Source organism: Poecilia formosa, unplaced genomic scaffold (assembly GCF_000485575.1).
Source record: "Poecilia formosa unplaced genomic scaffold, Poecilia_formosa-5.1.2 Scaffold342, whole genome shotgun sequence".
Classification (NCBI taxonomy): domain Eukaryota; kingdom Metazoa; phylum Chordata; class Actinopteri; order Cyprinodontiformes; family Poeciliidae; genus Poecilia; species Poecilia formosa.
In genome coordinates this window covers 93219-111507 of record NW_006800281.1, presented here as the reverse complement: position 1 = coordinate 111507, position 18289 = coordinate 93219, and the positions used below count along the sequence as shown (strand labels likewise).

Sequence of the window (18289 nt, the reverse complement as noted above, 5' to 3'; positions counted from 1 at the left end):
GATGGTTTTAAAAAATTTTTTTAGTTTCTAAATGCTCTCAAATGTTTAACACCACATAATTTGACTGCAAAGTCAAATTATGTTGGAGTCATCTTACTCCTTTTATCCTTGGCACTGTGAAACCAAGAGATTAGATTTAACATATTTACCCCTAAACTTAATCATAAACAGTCATGTGAAAAAATTAGGACATGTTAAATGTTCCGTTTTTTATTAACAAATGTGCACATATTAAACTCTAATCCTATTGTTTATTTACATATGGAAAATAGAGTACTTTAAGCAACAAAAATAATTTTGTTGTATTCATTAAACAAACAATATCAACAAAACGTGTGTTAACACACTATCGCCAGTCTGAGGAAGATCTTCCTCCCTCCTCTGTTTCAGAGATTTGAGTATCCATGTTTTCCTGAAAATTAGGTTTGAGCAAGAAAAAAAAAACAGACATTCATAAAAAATATTACAGATCAGAAAGATTATTTCAGCAAGTCATATCTCATAAATGATATTACATTAAGGGGAAAAAATAATCAAAGTATGCATGTATTTAATCACTACAATGTAGCAGACAGTGAACCATTTTTCCTTCTAGATCCATTCATGTGACACACTTAGCCTTCCCTCGGTGTCATTAGAGGAGGACTCTGTTGTCTTTGGCCCACTTTCTCAGGATCCTGATAATGTATTCAACCTGAAGGTTTGCTGAATTCTCCAGGAGGAGTAAAACCTCCTTGAGTAACTCCCTGCAGAACAAACAGGATATGTAAGGAAACAAGGTTGGATCAAAAATGCATCATGTTTATTTTAAATTACATCACACCCACTCCAGCAAGAGAAAAGGCGATAAAATCACTGCAGAAGGAAGAGAATAACATACTTGGGCTCCTTGTTTGCCAGTATGAGCTGAAAGACGCCGACACATGCCCCTCTTTTGCCCTCCCAGTAATTGGAGCTTGGGTCCAGCTTCTCCAGGGCATCAAATGCTTTGGCAGAATAGAAAAACTGGCCCATCTGAAACAACACATGGCCACCATGATCTGATCTGCAAAGTCCAGCTTTAGAAACATTGGTATATGGGAATGCTGACAAGTTTTTTCAGAGATGGAAAAACGCCTTGAAAACAATTACACAAGACAATTTTTTTTTTTATTATTTCTGTTTTGTTTTTGGTCTTGTCTTATTTCTGTTTGGGATATCGATTGGTTATAAGTCGATGTTTCAAACTGATGGCTTGAAATGGGCTGTTTTGTACTTTTTGGTAAATACCACTTGTATCTGTTGAGCTTGATGTGCTAAAGTACATGTCAAAATAAAAAAATAAAAATGAAAAAAAAGAAGAAACATTTATATGTAAAGTTAAATTCTGAGTCATCCATCAGTTCTTCCTAATTGTCGTCCAATGAGAAATGCTTTCTTCAGGTCATTTGAAGTAAACATAAAACTTCTTCAGGGTTACTGGAAGCTAAATATAAATGCAGAACCATTTTTTCTCAGCAAGTGATTGCAATTCTGCAGATGGCAGTAGGAACACAAGGAGGTGGTAGGTGAGTTTGTTGTTCTCACAGATTATCTGTCTCATATTACACAGTCACATCTTTTTTAAAGCAGTTACATACTGCAGCTTTATATCAGACTGCTGTTATGACCTTAACCATGCTCCAAACCCACTGATGTAGCTGCAGAAAAACAATCCTGCCAGGAAGAGTGGGCCAACATGGAAGGCTCTTTGCCAATGTTTGATGGCTGCTGTTGCTGCCAAGGCAGGCAGAACCAGTTATTGGGTTTATGGGGCAATTACTTTTTCACATAGGGCCAGGTTGGCATGTATAGCTTTTTTTTAAAACCTTAAAGAATTAAATCATCGGTTAGAAACAGCATCTTGTATTCCCTAAGGCTATCTGTGCCTGATATTAAAATTGGTTTGATGGTGGGACACATTTAAGTGTGACCAATAAAAATGTGAAGGAGGCCAAACACTTTTCACAACACTGGACACGGGCCAAGGAGATGATGCTGTAATTTAAATTAGTTGCGATCCTGATGAAAATTATGCACCGCTCCACGAACAGAAAGCTTTGCAACATATCATCAGTAAAGCAATATATTTTTTACCTTAAAAATGTTATATACTGAAGAGAAATGTTACATTGTAATTTAATTCCTTAAAACTGGGCCTCTGTCTCTTTAAAAACTCCATGACATCGTCACAACATGGCTCCTCTATTAACCCTTTAACAACATTTTCACATTATTCAAGTTCCTTTCACTGAGAAGGAGCTTGAATAATGAGCTCAGCAAATGCAGTTTCACCAGGTGTTTGCTAATTACTGCTGGCTAGTCTGAAGGAGCTCAGTGGGGCAGGATTTATCAAATATGCATAAAAGAATCAAGGCAACACTCCAGGTAATTTTTTGCAGAGGAAATGACATTATTAAGCTCAAAAAAGTCATGTCTTTTTGGAAAAAGAAAAAAAATACAGAATAAAATTGCTCAAAGCAAAAATAATTTTTTACATAAAACTGCTCCTTTAGCTGACCTTAAAGGAAATTTCAAGAGTATCTCTTATTAAGTTCTCCTTTAGGAATAAGACAAGGCAAGAAGAAAGAGGAGGGTGTTACCTTGTAGCAGTCGTTGGCAATCATCTGCAGCATACTGAAGGAATCAGAGGAAGTGCCCATTTTCTGATAAAGCTCCCAGGCAAGCTGGCCCTTCTGGTTCATTATGTCTGACAGGAATAAGATCAGTGAGTTCAACAATCCGTCGCTCACAGGCAGCCTCAGCTTATGAAGATTCAAATTTGGGAAATATTGGAGGCCATGAGCAGCTTTTACTGCTGCAAATTAGGCCAGGAGAAGAAGGAAAATGCCCCAGTGAAGATATCCATTCCTTCTGCTGAGTGTAACATCAGCAGAGTGAAAGACGGAGCTTAAATTCGATGCAGGCCTGAGGCTAGAAATCTGGCAGCGATGTTAGATTCAGATCCAAGCCACAGTGAACCAGCATACAAGAGCTCTCAGATGTGATTCCCCATTCAGTTAAGGCATCTGAGTCAGGCCCGCATTCAAAAGGAAAATTTAAGATAATCTGTCTGTAAAAATCTGAGCTCAAGCAAATCTGAAGCGAATTGACACATTTAAGAGGTTTTCAGTAAAGAAATCGAACTGGCATTATTTTCCTTTTCATATCTTTTTTTGCTTATTATAATTTATTGGGGTTTTATGTGACAGACCAACACAAAGTAGTGAATAACTGTGAAGTGGAGGGGACAATAGTTCAGTCGGATTGGGTGGAGAACATCTAAGAACATCAATTTTAAAGTCAAACCACAGATTCTCCAACTAATTTAGGTCCAGGTTTGACCGGATGCTTTAATCTGAACCAGAGAAAAGCCACTTTTGCTACAAAATAAAAAAATTTTCTAATCATGCACTAATAAAATGTTTTATTATGAAAGTTAACAAAATTAAACAAGAATTTATTTCTATTTTCTGACAAAAGAAAAAAAACCTATTTTGTAGAATGAGGTGAGCCTTTTTGATAAATAGGTAGCATAGTTTGAAGCTATTTACTTTTAAAAGCCTGTTGTAGATATTAAGAACTTATGAAAAAACTCATAAAATGTCCATTTCTTTTTGGCTTTGTAAGAGCCACAATGGAGAAGCCAAAGAGCAGAGAATGGAGCCGCGGGTTGCAGAAAACCTGATGTATGCCATCATAATGCCGTTCTGGATTTAAACATGCTGAGTGTCACTGCAGCATGATGCTGCCACCAGCATCTAGTTTTTTCCTCCCAGAGTTTGCTGTGTTCCCTACTTGGCTTAAAGTTAGCTTTTTACCGCTGTGAAGTCTGATGTTTGTTGCATAATGTTCTCTCGAAAACCTCAGATTTATACTGAGGTTTTCGAGATGATATTTCAAACCAGCTGCTAGCACTGGATTTTATTTAGCGGAATCTGAGAACGGGGCCTATTTGCAAAATGCTCAAAACTCCTAATCTTCCTTTTACTTTACAGTCTTTCTGAGCTTTCTGTTGGTGTATCACAAACAAACTGATGTTCAATGCTGTAACATGGAAGGAATGTGAGAAAGCTCTGTATTTGTGATTAAATGAACCGTCGCAAATTTTACTTCTATACGTACAACATCGAGCCAGCCAGCTGAGATAAACATAGTCCTCCTTGATCTTTTCATTCTGAATGAGCAGAAAAAGCTGAAAGGGAACAAAAAATAAGCACAAAAAAGCACAGCAAAATCCATTGACGTCTGCAAAAGGCTCAATCAAAGTACCTCCTCTGCTTCTTTGTAGTTTCCCAGCGCCGCTTTAGCTTGAGCATAGTTGAAGTTGAATGTATCGTTGTAGAAGTAACTCTGGAAAAAGAAAAGCTTATACAGCTGTCATAACAAAATAAAATGAACCAGAATAGATTCACTTTCAGCACCACTTATCATTCAAGGCGATGCTTCATAACCAGGTTTCTTTATCCAACTTATAGCAGCACAAAAGCAGCACAGATACTCTACTAACCTTGATAGAGTTGAGATATATGAGAACATCCTCAAACTGTCTCAGGAGAAAAAAGCAGGAGGCCATGCACTGTCTGCCAGGGATAGTATCTGCAAAGAAAGAGAGAAAAATCTGCTCACACATTCCGGCTTTCAAAAATAATACTGGAGACAATTTCATCTGGCTTACCGCACTCGCTAGCTGAGCCGCCGACCAACTGAAAAAACCGCTGGGCGATTTTTAGGTGATCCTTCTTCAAAATACAGGAGCATAAAACTTATAGTCGTTTCACACGCAAAGCGGTCAGATGTACTGGCATGCAGGTCTTTTTACAAAAATGATCAGAAATACTCACTGATCCGATTTCTTGTCCAAGTGCAGCATTCACAACTCCTTTTAAAATATACTCCTGTCACAATTAGATTATTATTAGATCAAGCATATGAAGGAGAATTTGTAAAAATGAGAAATAATTATTTTTTGGGGGTCTTCCTGGTGCATTGATAGTACACTGTACATCTGAAGTTAGTTTAGCTTGAAAATGAAAGTAACCTGCTGCCTTGAAAATGTAATTTAAGTCGACAAGACAGTTGTCTTGGTTTTAACTCAGAAATTAAAGTTCATGAAGTTGATTTAACAAGAGATAAGTTGTTTAAACATTGTTTTTTTAAGTTAATTAATCTTGAATTGTGAGTTTTAACTTAATGCTGCAATTTAAAACTAAATAATTATTTCACTACATACAAGAAAAATCAATTATTTTACTCACAATATCAAGTTAAAATAACTTATTTTACCATAGAATAATTTAAATTCCTGTTTCAAACTGTATGAACAAAATTTCTGATCTGATAATGAATTTTATTAAACGTCACATAAATGCTTTTGTGAACTAAACGTTCACAACATTTAGTGTGAACAGCACATTATCCTCAAGCATTAAAATGAACGTTTGCCTTAATAAAACACAGTGCACTAAGATACGATGATGTTTGTTAACTGACTGAATTGAACATCGTGTTTGTAATTTCTTTTGGTTATTTGATATGTTCTTTCCTATAAGAGCTGAGAAAACAATTGGAAAACAAATAGTGCCATCATTTCTAAGTAACAAGAGACTCAAACGTTTAAAATTGATTGTCACCTGAGGGGTAACGGGATCCAGATCTTGGATGAGGCTGTAAGCCTCCTGGACGTCGTCTAGAAATACAAAAACAGAGAATGTCAGTATCAGACTTCTCTGAGAAAGAGACAGAAAGTCTAAACAAGTTCAAGTCAAAAAAATAAAATAGTCATAGACAGAATTAATTTAACATGATTGCCGAGAGCTGATTGAATTAACAAAGACTGGCAGAGGATCTTCACATGTGCAACATCCCCTGCAATATAAAATACAAAAACGTCAACCTTAATCAAAGGAAAATATTTCAGGAGTAGTTTCACTGAGTTGGTTTGTAGTAAAGAAAGAAATATTACAAATGTGCCAAAATTTAAGAACAGAAATGTAGAACAGAACAATTTATCAATTTATTTTCCCCGTATTTGTTCAAGGCATCCAAACAAAGATCTCCCTCTGTGGTGAGTCAAATAAAGGTTTAAGAAAACTGCTCTGATGCTTTAACATTTATCTTTACTATTAGAATCAAAACAACCAATGCTGGTAAGAATCTGCAGCAGATTCTTCTCATCCTCTGTGTTACAGTGGTTAGAAAAATAAACTCTAAGTCAGAACTCAAAATGCAGCCTGATCGGTGCATTTCTATTGAAAAAAGCTTCTTTATTCCAAACAGACACATCCTTGGTTATAATGTGTGTGAAGTCAGATGCCAGAACATTTCTAACATTTTTTTCCCTGAGCTGTTCATGTCACGTCATTTCTTTTGATGGCTATTTCACATTTTTATTCTGCAGCCGTATTTTAACATTCCCAAACCCTTTATTTTCAACAGCATCTTATCCTCTAGTCTGCGTCTTCTTCTAAGATGGCTGCGATGTGCGTGCACACCTTGTCTCAGATAGTAGATGACCAGGTTGAGTCTAGCCTCGGGAATCACATCGATCAAAGGCGGCAGCACCTGCAGCGCGCCCTGCCCTTCCCGGAACACCACCTGCAGCACAAAGCAGTTCAGGGAGACAGGAGGCGCTGGCCTTGCTGCACGTATCCGTACAGTCCTCCGCGCTCGCAGCCGGAGATAATGGGAAGCTTACCAGGTTGTGTCGGATAAGCTCCTTAGCGAACTCAAAGGAGCAGGAGGAGATGTCGATTAGGTTCTTCAGCTCAGCCTGAGAGCAAGAAAGGCAACACACAAAATAAAACGGAAGATGTAAACAATTAAAAAAGAACAGCTGCTGATTTACAATGATCATTTAATAAAAGATATATAAAGCATGAGGTTTGTGTCCAAGCATCCATTTTCTAACACCCTTGTCCCTCAGTGGGGTCAGGAGGGTTGCTGCTGCCCATCTCCAGCTAACGTTCTGGGCGAGAGGCGGGGTCACCCTGGACCAGGTCACCAGTCTGTCACAGGGCACCACAGAGACAAACAACCATGCACACACACTGACAGTCATGTTTTGGACTGTGGGAGGAAGCCAGAGTACCCAGAGAGAACCCACCATGCACAGGGAGAACATGCAAACTCCATGCAGAAAGACCGGGGCCGGGCAACCTTCAGGCTGCAAGGCAACAGCTCTACCAACTGCGCCACTGTGCAGCCCATGTCCAAACATGTTTTATTTATTTATTTCGAATACGATAGAAGAATGCAAAAGATACATATTTTTGCGCTACAATACTCTTAACGTGCTCGAGAACATTTAATAAACTTAAGACAAAATGTAGGAAATCTGTGTTTGGTTCATTTTTTTTCTTTGAAGTAATAAAACTTGTTGAGTTGGAAAGCCTGTTCATGTCCCTTTAAATGGTGCCACATTTACAGAAAAGTTGAGTATGTTGGTCACACTCAACATCCTCTCGTTCAATGGTTAACAGTTTTTGGTGGAGGGAGTATCATGCTGCAGCACAAAATCCCCGTCACTGGAAAAACAAGGAAACTGAAGGAAATCTGGAAGGACATTGAGACTTTCTGTCACACCAAGCAGATGAAATGCATGAGGAGGAGTCACATCCTCCTCCGTGTTTCCTTGTGAGATGGTTAAACATCCTCACTTTTCCTCCAGTTTTGCTCAAAAACTCAATCTGAGCAAGGAGTGAGACTGATTTCAGAGTATAGATCTATGTAAGCAAATGATTTGTGGTGTTTATTTAAATCTCACAAGCATTTGCTAAATACATATCCCCCAGAGTCCAATAAACTCTTTCTTTCTCATGTATGGAAAGCCACTAGGGTCAAAAAACATGCAACATTTGATGTGACTTTCACATGCAAAGTACATTTTTTATCATGCAAACAACTGTGTTCGCAACTTTAAGCCAATCACAGACAGTTGGTTTTTGTCTGGTCAGATGAAAAATCAATCACAACCAGCAGAAATTAGAAAACAAAACATTAAGATTTGAGAAAAACAAAAGTTTAATATAATCATATTGTATTATATTAAGTAGTTAAGTATGCAAATAAGTTTACTTTTTACATTTCAGGTAGTATTTCAACATTTCTTAAGCTACAATGTAAAATATTTAGCAGTTTAACATCAGATTTTCAGCGATAGACCTAGTCAAAGTAGCTCAATCTCTTATCAGTCAACTCTTATACCCCACACTTTTGAAAAGCACGCTATGCCACTGAGGCTAATATTGTTGGGCACTACTGTGAAGTAAATAATTAAACTGAAATATGTCTTGTTTCTTTAAACTTAAAGGTATAAGAATAAGATGTTTGGCTTCAGAAGAGAGGATTTGGAAGCAGTAAATGATTTATTACAACAAAGCTTTGTTACAGCAAATAAATAATCAACCAAACATTAATTTTCCTCACTTCTTTTGCCAAATTTAGTTAGTTGCACCTTTAAGCTTCCTCAACGTTTAGTAGATGAAACATTTGTACCTCTGCTGCTTTGCCGTTGTACAGCCTGAAATGGTTGCAGGCTTTGAGGTTGAGCGCTATGGTTGAATCCGGGATGTTCTGCAGGTAAACGGCCAGAACCTCCTGAGACACATCATAGTAGTCCAGCTTGTAGTAACACAGAGCCACGTAAACTTTCAGAGCCAGGTAATCTCTGTAATCACAGCATAGAGCGAGGGGGAAAAGAAATACGCTGCTTAGGGAGAAGATAAGACGAAATGCTGATTAAACTTTGAATAATGTCGGCTCAAACAGGAATCTAAAAAGCTAATATAAGCTGCAGTGCTCTGTAAAAGTATTCACATTTTTTTGTTTTGGCACCTTAAAACCACAAACTTCAACATATTTTATTTGGATTTGGCATAATGGACCAGCACAATGAACGGTATTATTATGAGGTGGGAGGAAAAGAATGAGCCTCTCCATAGTCTGAGGATGGATACGCATGAATGTAATTGCATAATAAGTTAGCATTGATTGTAATCTGAGCAGTTTTTACTGCGTACAATTGATTGTGATTATGGTAAATTTCCAGTATTTTTTGTGGCAGTAATAAAAGTGATAACTAGATTCAGTAAATGTGGATAAATGTGCAACAGTTTCAGACTTTTACTTTTAAGAAGTATTGAAAATATGCTAAATTTGTCTGCTGTTTCATAATTTTGCGCTACTCTGTGATGGTCTGCTGTGAAAAATCCCAATGAAGCACATTGAAGTCTGTTTCTGTCACATAGCAAAACAGGAAAAAGTTCAAGTGGTGTGAATTTAGTTTTGCTCCATAATGTGTGAAGTCCATGAAGTCTAACTCTGGTGCATTAAAACCTCTCATCTGCCACGGTGGTTTTGGAGCACCAGGACTGTGAAGCTAATTTCAGAGTGACAGGACAGACGAAGTTCAGACCTGTTCTGCAGCAGAAGGCGTTTATAGATGTCTATAGCCTCTTCGTAGTGAGAGCGCATGTAGTGGATGGAGGCCAGGCTCAGCTGATCCTCTGTTACATCCTCCAGGTTCTGGTGGAAGGCCATCAGTCGCTTTTCGTCCTTAAACTGAGACACAGCATTACAGGAAGAGATCAAAACACAAAATAAAACACAAATACTGGGGTGAACTGAATACATTTTAAGAAGTCTGTTTAATGAAGCCAAAAAGAAGCTGTAGCTGCTAAACCTTGTGCTCCAGGTGAAACAGCAGCCGGTTTTGGAGAGGGGACATCGGCGCTACAGAGAGCGAGAGGGGACAAGATTAGTGAATAAAGACAGGACTCATCAGGAAGCATCACTCTTTTGTTTCCAAGAGTCACATTAGAGGCTGAGAAGCATTTTAAACTTTTATTATACGGAAATCACAACATCACTGGCAGGTGTTTACCAGCTGGTTACTTCCATTGCTGAGGAAACAAATTGGGCAACTTACCTAGACATGTAGAAAATAATGGAGAACTGGATGACAGATAAGAGACTGAAATTGTATTTAGTCAAACTACTTTTTATATTAACTCACACAAATGAAAGGAACTGTTTGCTGACATCTAATGATCAAGTTGTGGATAGCAACTATCGTTTGTTTTGCTTTTTTTGTCACATATATAAATGTTTCAGATCATTCTTAAATTTTTAATGTCAGACAAAGGTAACGTGAGTAAGTACTGGGGTGCACCGATTGCAGTTTACCAATTTTTAAAAAGTCTGACCTGCCGATTCCGATTTTGGCCGATACCATTTTTTTGTCTGGAATGTCAATAAATATAGCAAGAAAGTTGCTGAGTTGGTAACAGTGGGTGGCTACAAACGTGCAGACGTGACCTGATGGTCTGGACCTTTGCTGAGGCCGAGAAGATCCGGGGAAAAGATGGTGTGTTTATAGACTGAGAACAGCAGGAGTTTTTCATTTTGATGCATTTCATGGAAGTAGAAAAACATCTAAATATTTCATTATTTCAGAGTTTATATCCATTCAAGAAAAAAAATTGTCTAACAATAGTTCTCTCGTTTCTAGAGAACTATCCTTCTCTAGAAACGATATCTATGGAGTCTGCAAGAAGATTAGGATTAGAAACAGACAAGTACCGGCAAGGAGTAAGGAATGTTTGGAAGAGACAAACAAACCCATGAAAGTTTGTCTATCAGACCTCATCTGACGGTATGACGTCTAACTCAAAACAGGAGATGAGCCGATATGAAGACATGGAGGCTCCTAATAATCTATTTCACCTTAACCCAAGCTCTCTGAAACTTTAGGTAAAGGAGGGAGGGTGGGAATTCATAAGAGTCACCCTCATCATCCAGATGAAAACAGCAAAGTGCCTTAAAGGTAACTTATTAAGTTTCCTTTAAACCGGTGAGGATAGGTCTATGGTGAAAACATGTTTTACCCAAAATAATTCTTAGATAATGAGATTTCAGTCTCATCAGTTGTTCCTATTTTCATCTCCTTTCAGAATGAGCTGTTTTAGGGCATCTTGTCACTTTAAATGCAAAAAAAAACTGCTGCTGGCCACGGCCCCCCATCCAATGTTAATACTCCTGCATGGAAATGGCTGCAAACAGATGCGCAATTATACAACCGTACATCTTTGAAAAGCATAAGTGGAGCCTCCTGCACAACCAACAGGAAATCAGCAAGTGGTTTCTGGATATAAGTCAACAACAAAACACTTTTCTTTTCCAGCAGCCATTGTACAACGCATACAGCTGCAAAATCAGCCAACCGAACGTGATGGAGCTCCGCTTTGGTTGCTAGATAACCAGGCTCATTTTTCAAACACCAAAAAACATTAACTTATTGCCAAGAAATGGCTGTAGGTAATTTTTAAGCAATTGGGCTGTTTTTAGAAGCAGTTGAGATCCAAATGGAAGAAAACAAAAAGTGGAAAATGTGAGTTTTGCACAATAGGTGCCCTTTAAGTTCATTAGGACAAAAGTCCATGATGGTAAGTTGAAAAGTGAATGTCTCAGACAGCAGAAACCCAGGGAGGAAAAGAGGTTGGTGCATTCTTGTTGGTTGAGCATGAGGCTCCACTTCAGCTTTTCAAAGATGTACGGTTGGATAATGGCAAGTAGGAGGTACAATCATGAACCAATAAAACTCTGCAAAGAAAGAACAACCTGCAGATTGAAAAATGGCTGAAATGCGGCAGAAGAGTTCAATAGACACTAGCTTGTTGGTGCAGATCCACAAAAAGACAACAAAAACAACCGTGTACACTCTTCCTTCATCTGAAGCTAATTTTTGATAAACCTGACTTGTATGCATTTGGACTGCTGGAGGGAGTAAGAGTACCCAGAGAAAACCCACTAAATCCTTTAAGTCTGTAGCAACCACAAGATATTCTTGAACATTCCTGGTGTCATGTTCCCATTTCTGAACAGGGAAAACATGCAGCCTCCACACAGAAACTGACTCTATGTTTTATAAATAAGTGATTGCACTGAACATTGTTCTTTATGAATGTCTACTAAACTAAAAGTATGTGCAGCATTTTCGTGCTAAATCATACATGTACAATAAAAGATCTTAAAAAACAAATTTCAGCAAAAGTTAACATTATGCTAACAGAGTTTTGCTGAAGTCGGTACCTTTCGACGCCGCCTCCTCAGCTTCTTTATAAAGCCCCAGAAAAAACAGGGCACAGCCCAGATAGACCCACACCTCTGCAGGACAATCCGGCTTCTTGGTCAGAGATTTGTACTCCTGTCAGAACATGTAGTCAGAGCCGTGAGTAAAATGATTTTATGTATACAGAAGTATACATCTACTATATTGTTCACATCTTGTTTGCCCTGATAAAAAAAAGTAATTTAGGGGGGAAAAGAATTACCTCCATGGCTCTCTTGTAATCACCAAGGTGAAATGCACAGTAGCAAATCCACAGGTCTGTATTCTCATGTTTTTCTCCAATGCTTCTCTGAAACTAAAGAGTAAACAGCCTTTCAGATAAGAATAATATTCCATCTCTTCAAAAAACAAAAGATCTACAATGTCTTGTAATTGCTAAACTAAAACTCTGAGCTTAGCTTTTTAGTTTGGGTCTTTATGGAGGTTATTTACATTTACGCCTTTAATTCTTACACATTTTGCCTGGTTACTTCCACAAACTTCAGTGTGTTTTATAGGAGCTGAATGTGACAGACGAAGTCAAATATAAATGTGAAACAGGGAAACCACATTTTGACACAAACAATTTTGCCCATTCTTCTTTGCAAAATAGCTCTGGCTTTACAGCTGGATGTTTAACGCCACATATGAATAATATGTCGCATTGCCACATATTATTCAAAGTATTTAGCTTAGATGTAATTTAAAAAGTTCAGTTTTGGTTTTGTGAAAAACTATGAATAGTATTTCTTTTGCTTTCCTTTCAGCAATGTCTTTCGTTTTGACATATCTCCATACAGGTCAGATTTAGGGAGAACAAAACTAATCACTGTCCTGTTAACATTCTCCCACCTGAATTATCAATTTCTATAGTGCAGCTCCTCCAAAGTTACTAAGGGCTTCTGTTTGTCTATCGCATAAAATCCTGAAGAAATATATTAAAATATGTAGTTATTATGTGACAAAGTGTCAAGGAGTATGACTGTTTCAGCAAAAACGTTTGCAATTTTCTATCAATCCACTTAAATCTTTTCAAATGTCTATTGCACTATTTTTTATCACTGGGAGATGCATTACCTCCAGCAACGTTAAGGCACCCAGGTAGTCTCTCTGCTGAAGGTACTCCTCCAAACTGGGGACCTTGGTTTTGTTTTTCTTCTTTTTATCACTGATGCTCTCCAGTGTCTCTTCTCCCACAGCTGGCTTCACGCGTGACAGAATCTGACAACAACCATATTAATGATGAGCGCATATAGTCATCCTCGAATTATTATAGGGAGATGTGACAATGCCAAAAAATACTAATTTTATGCAAAGAATAAACCCTCCTGCATGATAGTTACACTCGAACATTAACAGCATAAACAAGTTTTCTCACCATTTCGAGGTGTATATCTTGAGGACCTCAGTGTTAGCCAAGTCTTGTTTATCACTACGGTAACGGAAAACACTCTTATGTTCACCTCCGCGCCACTTAAATATATCGCTGTAATTTTGAGTAAGTTATATCTTATAAAAGAAAATCAAATAAAACTTTCAAAACTCAAAATATAATCAGAAAATTATCGCCATCTTCCAATCCTTTGCAGCAGATTTGCTAAAACGTTTCTTAGTAACGTTAGCTCGCTATGAGCTAAGCTCTAACGGCCCCGGCATAAGTTGGAGCTTCCGTCGACAGCTTTTCAAGCTAAAAGCACGACAAAAATAGCTTAACATTTAAAAACCTTTTCCAGCTTCACAGTTGCTTGTTGTGTTATTTCCACTAAGTTAAATACAAAAAAAAATCCAGCGCAGGTTATACAAACAGCTTAGCGATGAAAATGTTAAAAACCTAATAACTTAAAGGGGGTATATTTTGTAGGAAAACCCAATATAGCTTGCCTATCTCATGTTGAGCTTCACTTTTCAGCGTTTTAGTCTTAGTTGCTTAGCAACCACGAGCTTCAGTTTTTTTCGCTTCTTTGTTTTGACTTTGGTATAGATGAAGAACAAACGCAACCTACGTCTTACGGATGACAATTACACTTTTTCAATCTATATCTACATGGAAAACACAGCAATTTCACCGTGTCTGCTTAGGAGGTTCAATTTAAGTTTTGCGGCCATCCACAGGCGGTGCCCCAGTGGCCTAATGGATAAGGCACTGGCCTCCTAAGCCAGGGATTGTGGGTTCGAGTCCCATCTGGGGTGAGCTACTTTTTTCTTTTTTATTTTTCTTTGTGATTTGTAGGATATAGTTCTTGTTTCTTCACGTATTTAAATTTCAAGTTCATCCAAACATTTACTAATGTGCAGCTGTGATATATTGAAATCCAACGTGACGCAATACATGCAAAGTAAGGCCTTCAATCCCAATAGTTGGAGTGATACACAATTTTCTATTTTTTTGTGGCAAATAAAAGTTTAAAAAGTATGCTTTTTATCCCACAACCACCTGCCTTCAGAGGAAACCTATTTTTTTACCTGTATGTAGAAAGTCATGTTTCAGCTTTGAAACATGACTTTCTGCATCTTTACATGATCTCCTCTTGGTCATGTAAAGAGAACAATCTAGAAGAATCCATTCACATGCCGCTTCACCATCAATGCTGAATGGCTAGGATAATGACATTACTGATGCAAATCATGCAAAAGAGTTTAGAAATCAACCCAACTTGCAAACAAAGAAGAAACTGTGTTCTCAGAATGTCTTGGAGAGCTGATTTGAGTAACAAATTAGATGTACTTAGTGAAGAATGAGAGTTTTATGCTTGTTTTGCTGCTGTCTTGCATGCTAACTTTCTTTGGAAATGTACAAATCTGTAGAAATTGACATTCAAATTCAAAGATATTTTATTGATTTCAAAGGAAATTTAAATGTTGTTGTAGCTCATTTATTCAAAGTCTTCAAAGAGTTATTGCAGACAGTGATGACTGTTGGCAGGAAAGATCTCCTGTAGAAGTTTGTGTTACAGTGAATTTGAAGAAGCCTCTGAGAGAAGGTACTCGTTTTTTCCCCAAGACAGTCTAATGAAGAGGATGGTCAGGGTTGTCCATAATTTTCTTGACCATGAAGAATCATTCTTTGCTTTTTATAATCACCTTGATTATTGGAAATTGGATCATTTTGGATTATGATTAAAAAAAATTTGTCACTGATGGTGTTCCATAAATGCTTCACTTTGGTTTCTAGATTCTTGGTTCTTTATTTTACTGTTCATGTATTGGTTTACATATGTTTTCCAGTATTTGTAGCATTGAGATCTGTTTAACCTCTTCTCATCAACTCCTTTTCTCATTTTTTTAAACATTTTTATTTATATAAATATTCATTATTTACATTACATTCAATAAATATTCATTTATAAATATATTTATGCAACTAAACCAGGGGTCTTCAGCCTTAACAATCCAAAGAGTAATTTGTGCCTTCACTCCAGCTAAATAAAATTTGTTTAGTTTTTTTAAAAAGACAGCTTTTATTTTTGATAAATTTTTACTAAAGAAAACTTAGTAAATATTGTAGCTGCCACAATTTAATTTATATTTTTAGACTCAATGTTGCAGAAAAGAAATAAAGTAATTCATTTTTTATTAACTGCAATCTGCATAATCTAAACAGGAATACTATTTCTCCTTCAATATTTAAATACAAATGCTTTATCATATTCAGCCACATTCATATTTAGCATTATAAAAGTATGAAATCCTGCTTTCAAATTGAAAATGTAAGCTCTTTATATTTTGCATTTTAATTCCTGGATGTGGCATAAACTCTATGAGTAAATTTGAATAATTTCTTGGACATATGGGAGAGAAACTAAAGACAGAAGTATTAATCTGAGACTAATACTCACCTTTGTATATTGATAGTATCAACATTTAGATTGATATGCCCAGCCTTACTCATGAGGACTGACACAAATTTTCTTACGACTTTTCAGATTTTAATCTGTAAAAATATTTTATAAATCACGCCCTGTTTTCCTTCTACTTCACCATTTATATTGGTCTGTCTCTCTAAACGCTTATAAAGTTTGTGAGAATGAAAAAGTGAAAACAAGCAATAAATTGCTTGCAATAAATTCCTTGAATGTTGCTTTCCAAATGAAATCTTATCCAGGTAGCCTTACAAGAAGAAAAGTCTTGAAGAAAAGCACAAGCTAAGTTATGATGCAAATTAATTTTTCCTCAGGGCAGCCTTTGAAACACTTTGAATATTCATCACAAAAGGATTTGTTTCAAAGGCGAGTTTTGCTGCTTTGTTTAAGAACTCATGGATAGTATTTTTTGTGTATGAAAATGTGAATTCTTCAATGTCTGTAAAGGAAAGGGTAAAATCAGCGAGTCAGTCAGTTGCTCTTGTGCAAAGCCACCGTCAGGATGGAGAGGATCGTCTTCACGCTGCTCATTGCCACAAATGCCTGCTGTTGGTGTGAGAAATACAAGTTTGTCGAGGAAAACAAAAATTGGCCTGATGCTAGGAAACACTGCATGGATAACTTTACTGACTTTTTGGCTCTCACCAGTGAAGAAGAGGAGCAGGTGTTCAAAAAATTTGCGAATAATGACAAGAACGGATGGATCGGCCTCTACTGGGATAAGCCTAGTATCAAGTGGAAATGGTCCGGAGGGGAATTTGTCACCTACCACAACAATCTCGACTTACCGGCCAACCTGGCTGGGACAGACCCGAAACGCATCGCTGAAAATGCCTTCTGGACCAGCTCTGCTTGGCAATGGAGATCAGGAGACGACCGCTACAACTTCTTCTGTGTGAACATGGTGCCAGTAGCGGAAGAGAAGACCTGGGAGGACGCTTTGGATCACTGCAGAGAGAAAAACACCGACCTCCTCAGCCTGCTCTCTTTGACAGAGAGTCTTATGGGTCAGGGAGAGATCCAGTCGTCTGACTACACCGAGCAGGTGTGGATCGGCCTGCGTTACCTTGGGAACAGCTGGATGTGGGTGAACGGAGACCCGATGCCGTACGAGGCCTGGCAGGAGGGAGATCAGGACCACATGTGTCCGAAGCTGAGACGCTGCGTGGCTTTGACCAAACAGGGGGCCTGGGAGAGCAGGGACTGCCAGGAGAAACACAGCTTCATCTGCGCCTGAGTCTGGCTTCCAAACACTTCACATATCTAACTGCTCTGGTTTAGGCTGGTTTGGTACCAGCCCTGGTTATTCTGGCTTAATCAAACTCTAGTTTGTTTGTCTAGAAAGTCTGGTTCGCTTGGGGAAGGGTGAATGTGCAACCAGACTCTGGTCCACTTAAAAACGTAGGTCTCGGTTCGATTAAAGTGAACTATAACCCAGGGCATTCTGGGTAAATACAACAAAAACAAACTCACGTCTAGCACTAACGGGAGAAATAGTATCCGATCTTAAACCAACAACAAAAGAGAAATACTACAACTGCTAAAATCTGACTTCACTGAGTTTTAGTTTACATTTTGTGTCGTTTCTTTCAGTGGTTCTTAGTTTAGCACAACCACAAGTGAGGAGGGGAACAGCTTTTTCAAAGAGTTTAATTTGTTTGACACAGTGCAGCCTGTAAGTGAACTGCACCAGCTGAAAATATAACAATTGTAGTAATTTTTTGTCCCCATTCAAACCAAGTCTATCAGACTATCAAGTGTGGAAACACCCTTAGTAGAGTTTATCTGTTGTTACTCATATTTATTTCTGGCTACATTTGTTCTGTTTTATGATATTTATTCATTTATTTTGTTGTAAAACTCAAAGGAACATGTAGAATATGGATCAAGATCACTTAGAGCTTAATGCAAACTCAAAAAACACTGCTTGCTGTATGTATCAAAAATAACTTAAAAGAAATTTGACGTCAAAATTTGATGCCTTGAATTTAGGACTCTGTCTCTTTAAGAAGCTTCTACTCTTTCCAAGGCTCTGCTCTCAATAAACACTGGTGTAAAACTTTTGGCTGATACATCATACTTCTTCTGTTTTTTCATTTTTTTTCCATAATGAACTTTTAATGGACATTTAATCGTGATGTTGTTCTAATCAAATAATTTCATGTAACCTTAAACTTATGCGCATGGCATTCTTACACTCTTATTATTATGGTTCATCTACTTGTAGACTAACAAAAAGAATGACAATGATTGAAGTCAACTTTCTCTTAAGGAAAAACAACCATTTTTATATATATATATA

General features: G+C 37.6%; 1 protein-coding gene and 1 non-coding gene across 2 annotated transcripts; one reads left to right on the top strand and one right to left on the bottom strand.

The window, feature by feature from the left end:
• Window positions 1-199: 199 nt before the first annotated feature.
• On the bottom strand, window positions 200-13985 carry ift56 (intraflagellar transport 56). Its single transcript, XM_007574004.2, has 18 exons — window positions 13506-13985; window positions 13205-13348; window positions 12351-12443; window positions 12109-12223; window positions 9701-9750; window positions 9434-9579; window positions 8515-8686; window positions 6716-6790; window positions 6513-6615; window positions 5652-5707; window positions 4863-4916; window positions 4697-4760; window positions 4529-4617; window positions 4291-4371; window positions 4144-4213; window positions 2622-2728; window positions 881-1014; window positions 200-746 (listed from the first exon to the last, which is right to left on the bottom strand). The coding sequence occupies exons 1-18, from the start codon at window positions 13506-13508 to the stop codon at window positions 635-637; spliced, it is 1668 nt and encodes a 555-aa protein (XP_007574066.1). The 5' UTR covers window positions 13509-13985; the 3' UTR covers window positions 200-634.
• Window positions 13986-14244: 259 nt separating this feature from the next.
• On the top strand, window positions 14245-14317 carry trnar-ccu (transfer RNA arginine (anticodon CCU)). The gene has a single exon. It is a non-coding gene; the product is annotated as a tRNA-Arg (tRNA).
• Window positions 14318-18289: the final 3972 nt, after the last annotated feature.